This window comes from Coregonus lavaretus, assembly GCF_964263955.1.
Source record: "Coregonus lavaretus genome assembly, chromosome: 6".
Lineage (NCBI taxonomy): Eukaryota > Metazoa > Chordata > Actinopteri > Salmoniformes > Salmonidae > Coregonus > Coregonus lavaretus.
Genome location: NC_139993.1, coordinates 13,236,487 through 13,246,486, shown reverse-complemented (window position 1 = coordinate 13,246,486; position 10,000 = coordinate 13,236,487). Strand labels below are relative to the sequence as shown.

Sequence of the window (10,000 nt, the reverse complement as noted above, 5' to 3'; positions counted from 1 at the left end):
GTGAAAATAGTCCCTATAGGAGTTGACTCATTTCTTTGAGGTCCTAAATGAAGGATAGGGCGTCAACAGTGCATCTCGGCCTAACCCTGTTCCGGGCCCATTTCTTCACTCGATGCTTCCGGTGTTCTTCATCTCCTCTTCAATAGTCCTTCTCCACGTCTTCCTTCCCGTCTAGCCCTGTGCGTTCCACTGAAGTGTCTGTGTTTTTATGTCGTTAGGAGTTTTGCTCACTGCGTGTCCCCCTTCAATTTCCACTTTCTGTCCCAGTTGGGTAGCTATCCATTATACTGTAGCCTACTTACTACCAATGTCACTGTAGTCAAAGGTGATTTTCGATTATTATGTATGAGTATTATTATATATTGTGATATTATGATGTTCAAGCCTATAGGGTGTGGTAACAGGCCCTCTGTGATTTGTTGTTGTACTGTACATGTCAAGTATCTGCACTCTAGCCTAATTAGCCTAAACTGCTAGGGAAAAGTCACTTCCGGTCGTAGCTGTATCCCACCTAGTCAAAACCTTGTTAGTCCTTATCCTAAAAGGCACCCTCTGTTCCTCGATATACTCCACCGAGGGCCGGCAGCCAGTAAGTACAGGTAAGAGACAATTATGGCAACAATAAGTTGTCCTATGAAAGCTAGTCAAATGTGAGATGTTCAACTGCACTGAATGATAAAGTGGCAGTCTGTGCTCTTGGGCCCTTAAGGCATCAGTGCACCCCCCCAATTTGTCCCTTTTGAAATGAACAGTTGAGACGGGCCCTCTTTCTGTGGCCTTTCTTTGACGACACATCTGAGGCTATCCTGCGGCAATACAAATGATCAACATCATAACAATAATTCCATTATAAGAAGCTTTATTATTGGTTTGCTAAGAAAGGTACCATACAATATTGGCACATCACTATCACCTCTGTATGCGTAGGAAATCAATCCCTTCATTGTGTGTGTGTGTGTGTGTGTGTGTGTGGGTGTGTGTGTGTGGGTAAAGGTACGCCACTCTCGGTCTCACAGTTTATGCACACGGTCGTCTTTATGCAACAATATGGAAGACATTCCCAAATGTGCTTACATCATTGCGTAATGTCAGGGAGTCACACAAACAGTGTGTGCTGTTTGGCTGCAACACACATTAGGCATAAGGATGATGACAACTATTTTGTAAACGCTCCAGCTTGCAGAGGGATCACCACCCCTCCCATCCGCACCCCAGGTCCTCTTGGCCCCCTTACTGTCAGGCCGAGTGGTGTCTAGAGAAGAAAGAAGAAGAGTGATGTTTATTAATGACAGTCAATACGACACGTCCTTCCATAGCTAAACAGACTCATCCTACTAGGTCAGTGTTTCCCAACTCCAGCGGTAGAGTAGCCTACCCCCAACAATACCCATTTTTCTTGTAGCCCTGGAGAGCCACAGCTGACTGAACAACCTGTCACCTAATTAGCAAGTCCTCAATGAGTAAAATCAGGTGCAACAACAACAACAACAACAACAACAACAACAACAACAACAACAACAACAACAACAACAACAACAATATGAGGACAGGGACACAGTGTACTAGCTGATCTCCCAGTTGTCACCGTTTGGCCTTGTGTTCCACATAGCCTATATCAGTATTGGAGTATGTTTCCCGCGCACGGTAGTTGCTTTCACGTCACCTTTGTAATCGCTCCTCCCTAGTCCCCTAGAACGAGCGCCCTCCCCTTTGCAACGCCTCCGAACATATCACAGAGGCGCGCTTTCTGTGCCGATGGCCTCAATCAGGTCGACCAAACGCAGATAATAGCGCACCACGCACCGGCGCTGAAGTCATTCATTCACTTGAACTCAACTAGCGAACACACCATGTCTGGAAGAGGCAAAGGCGGCAAGGGACTTGGAAAAGGAGGCGCCAAGCGTCACCGAAAAGTTCTCCGCGATAACATCCAGGGAATCACCAAACCCGCTATCCGACGTCTGGCTCGCCGCGGCGGCGTGAAGCGTATTTCCGGTCTGATCTATGAGGAGACCCGCGGTGTCCTAAAGGTGTTCCTGGAGAACGTGATCCGTGACGCAGTCACCTACACCGAGCACGCCAAGAGGAAGACCGTTACCGCCATGGACGTGGTCTACGCTCTGAAACGACAGGGACGCACCCTGTACGGTTTCGGCGGTTAAACGCACTCTCTTCGGAACCTCAACACCCCGACTCGAACCCAAAGGCTCTTTTAAGAGCCACCCACATCCGCTTCAAAAGGGCCCATTCCATATAGTGTTTTTTTCTTTTCTTCCGTATGCTATTTGATAGGAAAGTATGAGCCACTTCGAGTGGACAGGGAGTATTAAATAGCGGATTCTAATGTCCCTTCCCGTTTTAGCGCACAGAGGGAGGCCTATATCTGACAGTGGCAAAGTGTAGTGACGTTGTTATTTTGGGTCAAGCAATAGTGGCATTTGGACAACATAAAACCACCACCCGTCGGTAGATGTGGCTCGAAAAGAGGGGGACAGCGTTCGCGCGCGCGCACACACACACACACACACACACACACAGTCCAAAATGGGAGCCCTATGTCTGACGGTGCCAACGTGGGCAATTCTATCACCAGCATTATGTGGCACAACAATCGTGCCATTCGGACAACTATTCAGGCCCCCCTTTTGAAACACACAATTCCCCATCGGTCACAGAGCATAGGCTATAGAGAGGAGGGAGGGGGTGAGGACCCGCGCGCGCGCCCTCAATTGTCTTTGTTCGGGAAGCTAGCCTCTGAGCGGAAGGCTCTTTTGAGCGCTAGAGCTCCACTGGGCAAATAGCAGGGGCGCCTACGAGCAAGCAGGGGAGTGTCCACGGCCGCCGACTTTGATTAGCTTCCTCTTCATAAGACGGGTAAGCGCCCTTCACCCCCTCATTCGTTTCTGAGAAGCAACGAGACATCATCATGCCCGAGCCAGCAAAGTCAGCGCCCAAGAAGGGCTCCAAGAAAGCCGTCACCAAGACCGCAGGGAAGGGCGGCAAGAAGCGCAGAAAGTCCAGGAAGGAGAGTTACGCCATCTACGTGTACAAGGTCCTGAAGCAGGTCCACCCCGACACCGGCATCTCCTCCAAGGCCATGGGAATCATGAACTCGTTCGTGAACGACATCTTCGAGCGTATCGCCGGAGAGTCCTCTCGCCTGGCCCACTACAACAAGCGTTCTACCATCACCTCTAGGGAGATCCAGACCGCCGTGCGCCTGCTACTCCCCGGTGAACTTGCCAAACACGCCGTGTCCGAGGGCACCAAGGCCGTAACCAAGTACACCAGCTCCAAGTAAACAGCGCATTTGGACTGCTCTACTAACCCAAAGGCTCTTTTAAGAGCCACCCACTCTGTCAGTAAAAAGAGCATTTCCATCGCCACCGAATGAATGCGCAGGTAGGCTGCGTTACATTGTATCATTGTTTAATGGGCGGCGCGCGCCGGCTCGGAGAACGGCTACATTGTATCATTTCCCCCGCCCGTTCCAGCGTAGGGGTTTAGCGCGCCTTTTTTGTTGTCTTTGCACGCTGAATAGTAACCCATGTTTGTCGGCCTCCATTCCAGGTGAAGGCAATGAAAAATGGCACCATTTGACAAAGGGTGTAAATAAAAAAAGCAGTCTGTTGGGTTTGAATGGAAAGAAATGCCTTTTGTCGTTTAATGAGCGGATAGTCATTTTGAGTCGACTTCCTGAATCGGTAGGACACGGACGGGGAGAATGGACGCTCCATCATTGGACTATACCCTAATGATGTGAATGAGAACGATAATGGCAAGAATAAAAAGGGGGTGAATAATCCCGTCTAGGAAGAATAGGAGTAGGCATATATATATATATATATATATATACGTAGCCCTTATTGCCAACGGGTCATTTCCGGTCCAGGTCGCATCATACATATATAGTCCCCTGTAGCTCAGTTGGTAGAGCACTGCGCTTGCAACGCCAGGGTTGCGGGTTCGTTTCCCAAGGGGGGCCAGTATGAAAATGTAGGCACACACTTAACTGTAAGTGGCTCTGGATAAGATCGTCTGCTACATGACTCAAAATGTCCATGTAAAGTGTAGTACATTTGAGGCACATAGTGTATTTTCCTTCCTACTACCCTCATGAGGCAACAGGATAAATATAATAATATAATATGCCATTTAGCAGACGCTTTTATCCAAAGCGACTTACAGTCATGCGTGCATACATTTTTGTGTATGGGTGGTCCCGGGGATCGAACCCACTACCTTGGCGTTACAAGCGCCGTGCTCTACCAGCTAAGGCAGTTGCTTCCACGTGAGGATATGAATGTGTCTGTAGGCCAAGTCACAGTATAACACAGTGAGCGAGCGGGCGGCCCTTGCGATAGTCGTTGGAGCAGCAGCGGATCCCAATGACTACCTTGGGGATAGCCTATACATTTACATTTTAGTCATTTAGCAGACACTCTTATCCAGAGCGACTTACATGAGCAATTAGGGTTAAGTGCCTTGCTCAAGGGCACATCGACAGATTTTTCACCTAGTCGCCTCGGGGATTAGAACCAGCCACCTTTCGGTTACTGGCACAACGCTCTTAACCACTCTTAACCACTAAGCTACCTGCCGCCCCATACATATATACAACAAGGAAAAGAAAAGAGGCCGCAATCAACCTTCTGACCCACATGCACCTGCTGGGATTCTTCTCCCAGTCCAACCACATATGCAGCCCTTGTCCCACTTGGGGGGAGAGAGAGAGAGAGAGACAGACAGAGAGAGAGACTCCCTCTATCTAGGCCTATATCAACGCGCCATGACCCATGGGGCGCCAGCCTCCATAGCGCCAGCCAGACACCAAGACCCACAGACACAAAGACCGAGGCGAGTCACGCTGCGGAGTCAAGCAGGTGAACAATATATTAGTAGAGACAGCCAACCTACCTACCTACCTACCTACCTACCAGAAGACAACACACAATCTCACTGTGTAGAAATAGTAGGCTACAAATACAACAACAACAACACTCACACTGCCAGTGCACAAAAAGTACTAATACAATAACACACACACACACATAGTGCAAGTAAGCATGTCGTAGGACTGTTTATACCATGTGGATCCTGTACATATGACGAATACAACCTGAAACTTGAGGTACAACACTAGTCTCAGCCAGGCCTCACAGGTGCATGTGTTTTAAGGTCCCCAAAAGAGCGCTTCTTTAAAACACCCCTGACCACATCAGGGGACCCCAAACCATTTGATTCCCTTGCCAGACATCTCGGCTCACTACACAACAAGTGCTGCTCGCAATCGGATGCACTTTTAGGCCATTTAGGAGACAAATAGCACAGGAAAACCAGTGCGCACCGCTCCACCCGACAGTCGAACGGTGAGGTTTTGAGCGAGCCGCAACAAAATGCACGGCCCTTCCGCGGCCCACATTACTTTATTCTGAACGGAGACAAGTCTGCTCGCTGGGCCGTTCGCTTTTGGACCAAAAACACGGCTCCGTCGGTGACTTTCGGGCCGATATAGGCGAACAGAAAACACAAGTGAAAGAGCATTTGGCCAGCCCAGAGAAGCCGAGCTGGTTGCCTTGAGTCTACATGGTTCTCATGTCGCGTTTAAGGCCAGCCCCCTGCTCGGTGTGGAGCTTCAATAGCGCAGAGCAGCGTCTACAGCAAACTACTCCTCGCAGACCGTGTGTGTGTGTGTGTGTACCGGACCAAACGACAGACAGACAGACAGACAGACATGGCAGAAGTCGCACCAGCACCCGCAGCCGCAGCGCCGGCCAAGGCACCCAAGAAGAAGGCAGCAGCCAAGCCCAAGAAAGCGGGACCCAGCGTAGGAGAACTCATCGTCAAGGCTGTGACCGCCTCCAAGGAGAGGAGCGGCGTGTCCCTGGCCGCGCTCAAGAAGACGCTGGCGGCAGGCGGCTACGACGTGGAGAAGAACAACTCCCGCGTCAAGATCGCAGTCAAGAGCCTCGTCACCAAGGGCACCCTGGTCCAGACCAAGGGCACCGGTGCATCCGGCTCCTTCAAGCTCAACAAGAAAGCCGTCGAGGCAAAGAAGCCCGCCAAGAAAACCGCAGTTCCCAAAGTAAAGAAGGTGGCCGCCAAGAAGCCCGCCGCGGCGAAGAAGCCCAAGAAGGTAGCAGCCAAGAAGGCCGTCGCCGCAAAGAAGTCCCCCAAGAAGGCCAAGAAGCCCGCTACACCCAAAAAGGCCGCCAAGAGCCCCAAGAAGGTGAAGAAGCCCGCCGCAGCGGCCAAGAAGGCGGCCAAGAGCCCCAAGAAGGCTACAAAGGCAGCCAAGCCCAAAGCCGCCAAGCCCAAGGCAGCCAAGGCCAAGAAGGCAGCCCCCAAGAAGAAGTAAACCTATTACAAACAGTGTTCTACTCGACACATGTTGTACCACAAAAGGCTCTTTTAAGAGCCACCCACCTCTTTCCATAGAAAGCGCATTGATTTCCATGTACTATCTGTCGTGAAAAAGAAATTACGCACACTAGGCTACTTTTACGCACACAACATCGTCCCACTCTGGGTGTGTGCGAAGGGAGAGGAATATAATAGAGGGCCAAAATGGCTTAGAAATTCGACCTCACGAGTGCACCCTCACCAGCCATTTGTATATGAGCCACTGGGCTATTCCCGTTCAGAGGCAGGCTGCTGTGATGTGTTACAAGTGCCATGTAATAACAATACTATAGTGGCTTCGAATTCAAACTCACGAGTGCACCCTCAACAGCCATATTTATATATGAGCCACTGGGCTATTCCCGTTCAGAGGCAGGCTGCTGTGATGTGTTACAAGTGCCATGTAATAACAATACTATAGTGGCTTCGATTTCAAACTCAAGAGTGCACCCTCACCAGCTGTTTGTTTCCCATTTGGAGAGAAATAATGTGAGGATTTCATGTCGGACATTTTGGCGCTCACGCGAAATGACACAAAGTAACAAAGTCGGAGGGACACAAAGTAGCCTCTCACTCGCTGCCTGTGGGTGGGAACCGGCTTAGGGCTGTCTGTCTGTCTGTCCCTCGCTCCAATTGGATAAGGCCACACCGGCCCGGTGGCCAATCGTTGCCTCTTGTGGCGAGGTATAAGTACGGCTCTCGAAGTGGCGAGCGGCTCATTCAGACTTTCTGTGACTTTCTCAAGATACCAATATGAGCGGAAGAGGCAAAACCGGAGGCAAGGCCAGGGCGAAGGCAAAGACCCGTTCATCCCGTGCCGGGCTCCAGTTCCCCGTGGGCCGTGTGCACAGGCTACTGCGCAAAGGCAACTACGCCGAGCGTGTGGGCGCTGGCGCACCAGTCTACCTGGCCGCCGTGCTCGAGTACCTGACTGCTGAGATCCTGGAGTTGGCCGGCAACGCTGCCCGTGACAACAAGAAGACTCGTATCATCCCCCGTCACCTGCAGCTGGCCGTCCGTAACGACGAGGAACTGAACAAACTGCTCGGCGGTGTGACCATCGCTCAGGGTGGTGTGTTGCCCAACATCCAGGCAGTGCTACTCCCCAAGAAGACCGAGAAGGCAGTCAAAGCCAAGTAAATTCGCTACTGCGACTTCAACTTGACTACTCAACCCCCAAAGGCTCTTTTAAGAGCCAACCACCTAGCTCTCCAAAAGCGCAAAGTACCTTTCTATGACCGCTACACATTGAGTGGGTGTATACACAACTATTTCGACATTCTGTGCCCACATGAGGCCTTCCATGAACAACAACACCTACTAGGCCTCGTTTGCCATAGCAGGCTAGCATTAGATTACAACGTGCCTATAAAGATGTCACTCTTGACTTTGGCGACTATTATTATGCGTAAAGGGCCGGCGGCGTCCTATTGCGCGCGCGCACCGGGAGTTTGAATTTTGGAGAGGCCGGGCCTCCCGTCCAATGGCCAACGGAGGAGGCCTGCGCAACGGGCCAATCGGGGTGGTGGGGAGATGGTGTCCAATCAGCAGGCGCCACTGCCGGCTTTATAAACTTCACATAGGCATTTCGAGGCTATACTCCCGACTGTCAGAGAAGCGCCATGGCCAGAACCAAGCAAACCGCTCGCAAATCCACCGGTGGCAAAGCCCCCAGGAAGCAGCTCGCCACTAAGGCTGCTCGCAAGAGTGCCCCGGCCACCGGCGGTGTGAAGAAGCCTCACCGTTACAGGCCCGGCACCGTGGCTCTGAGAGAGATCCGTCGTTACCAGAAGTCCACTGAGCTGCTCATCCGCAAGCTGCCCTTCCAGCGCCTGGTGCGAGAAATCGCCCAGGACTTCAAGACCGACCTGCGCTTCCAGAGTTCCGCTGTGATGGCCCTGCAGGAGGCTAGCGAGGCTTACCTGGTCGGCCTGTTCGAGGACACCAACCTGTGCGCCATCCACGCCAAGCGGGTGACCATCATGCCCAAGGACATCCAGCTGGCCCGCCGTATTCGCGGAGAGCGCGCATAAATGAGGATGACCTGAACTCCAAAATCCCCCAAAGGCTCTTTTAAGAGCCACCTCCATATTTCCATCAAAAAGGCACAATTGTTCCATGTATACACGCACCTCTACATTACCCACCATGTATGTTGTTCACTAACACGTCTAAAAGCTACGTATTGTACCTTTTCGTTGCCTGAAGTCTAGCTTCAATGTGTGTGTGTGTGTGTGTGTATATATATATATATATATATATATATATATATATATATATATATACAACCGTCTGGCATCATCCACTTACTTTGGACTATAGTAGCACAGTAAAATGCTTTACAAAGGAGGGGGAAAAGAAACGAGTGATAATATAGGCCGAATAGTTACAAGAATTGTGTTCAGATGAATAATTGACACTATTAGTTGTGTGTCATTAGTTGCCTTGAATGCAGTCCAGAAGAAACATTGCATGCCAACTTCCTTTGAAAGTCCCATGTTGCAGTGCTGCTGAGAGACTCATGCAGAGGCCCAAACTTTACAGTGGAGCACGGAGGCCATCTTGTGGTTAAATGTGGGTACTGCACCTCATGGTCATTTGCTCTTTAGGCCAGCGTTTCCCAAACGCGGTCCTGGGGTCCCCAAGGGGTGCGCGTTTTGCGTTTTGCCCTAACACTCCACAGCTGATTCTAATACTCCCAGCTTGATGATGATGAGTTGATTATTTGAATCAGCTGTGTAGTGCTGGGGCAAAAACTCCCAAAACGTGGCCTGAGTTTGGGAATCCCTGCTTTAGGCTAATACTAGCCTATTAGGATGACTTGGTTCGATCGCTTTAATGGCAACTGCTAAACTCTAGTTTTCACTAATTACTTGTCCCAGGTCACCATTATGAATCCAATAGCAAAACAAATGTTTCAAAATTGCTCAATAGTGAAAAAAGGCCAGGAAACGATGGGTTCTCAGCAATATTTCACCAACAACCAATCACTATTCAAGCATAGACATTAGGATCATCAACAAATATTCCTAAGTCATACTACAAAAGGGTTGTAACGAAATGGATTTGTCTGTTCAATGCAAGTTCAACGTCAAAGAAAAAGTGCATCACCACAACAAACGTGTCTTTAGATACACTGTAAAAAATGACTTTGTGGAATGTACTCAAGCTATTACAGTCAACAAAGGCACACGTCATATTATTGAGTAGATCTTTTTGCTTGTTTTTATGAGTAGATAAGCTTGAGTAAGTTGAGTTGATGTGGTCCAATACATTGAGTAAAGATGATAGAGACGTAAAAAGGATTATATTACGTTGATTCGACTCAAATAGACACTGAGAGACTGAGAGAGAGAGAGAGAGACTGAGAGAGTGAGTGAGTGAGAGAGAGAGAGACTGAGAGAGTGAGTGAGTGAGTGAGATAGACTGAGAGAGAGAGAGAGTGAGTGAGTGAGTGAGAGAGAGTGAGTGAGTGAGTGAGTGAGAGAGAGAGAGAGAGACTGAGAGAGAGAGAGTGTGAGTGAGTGAGACTGAGAGACTGAGAGAGTGAGTGAGAGAGTGAGTGAGTGAGTGAGAGAGACTGAGAGACAGAGAGTGA

At 49.9% G+C, this 10,000-nt stretch overlaps 3 protein-coding genes across 3 annotated transcripts; all 3 read left to right on the top strand.

Moving 5' to 3' along the window:
- Positions 1 to 1,850: 1,850 nt before the first annotated feature.
- LOC311130916 (histone H4) lies at positions 1,851 to 2,162 on the top strand (the record flags this gene model as incomplete). The annotated part of the gene is made up of 1 exon (XM_084163728.1): positions 1,851 to 2,162. The coding sequence occupies one exon, from the start codon at positions 1,851 to 1,853 to the stop codon at positions 2,160 to 2,162; it is 312 nt and encodes a 103-aa protein (XP_084019854.1).
- A 3,572-nt stretch (positions 2,163 to 5,734) lies between these two features.
- LOC311130886 (histone H1) lies at positions 5,735 to 6,358 on the top strand (the record flags this gene model as incomplete). Its single annotated transcript, XM_084163699.1, has 1 exon — positions 5,735 to 6,358. One exon carries the CDS (start codon positions 5,735 to 5,737, stop codon positions 6,356 to 6,358), a length of 624 nt encoding a protein of 207 aa, XP_084019825.1.
- A 797-nt stretch (positions 6,359 to 7,155) lies between these two features.
- Positions 7,156 to 7,542, top strand: LOC311130756 (histone H2A; the record flags this gene model as incomplete). The annotated part of the gene is made up of 1 exon (XM_084163550.1): positions 7,156 to 7,542. The coding sequence occupies one exon, from the start codon at positions 7,156 to 7,158 to the stop codon at positions 7,540 to 7,542; it is 387 nt and encodes a 128-aa protein (XP_084019676.1).
- Between the last annotated feature and the right edge of the window lie 2,458 nt (positions 7,543 to 10,000).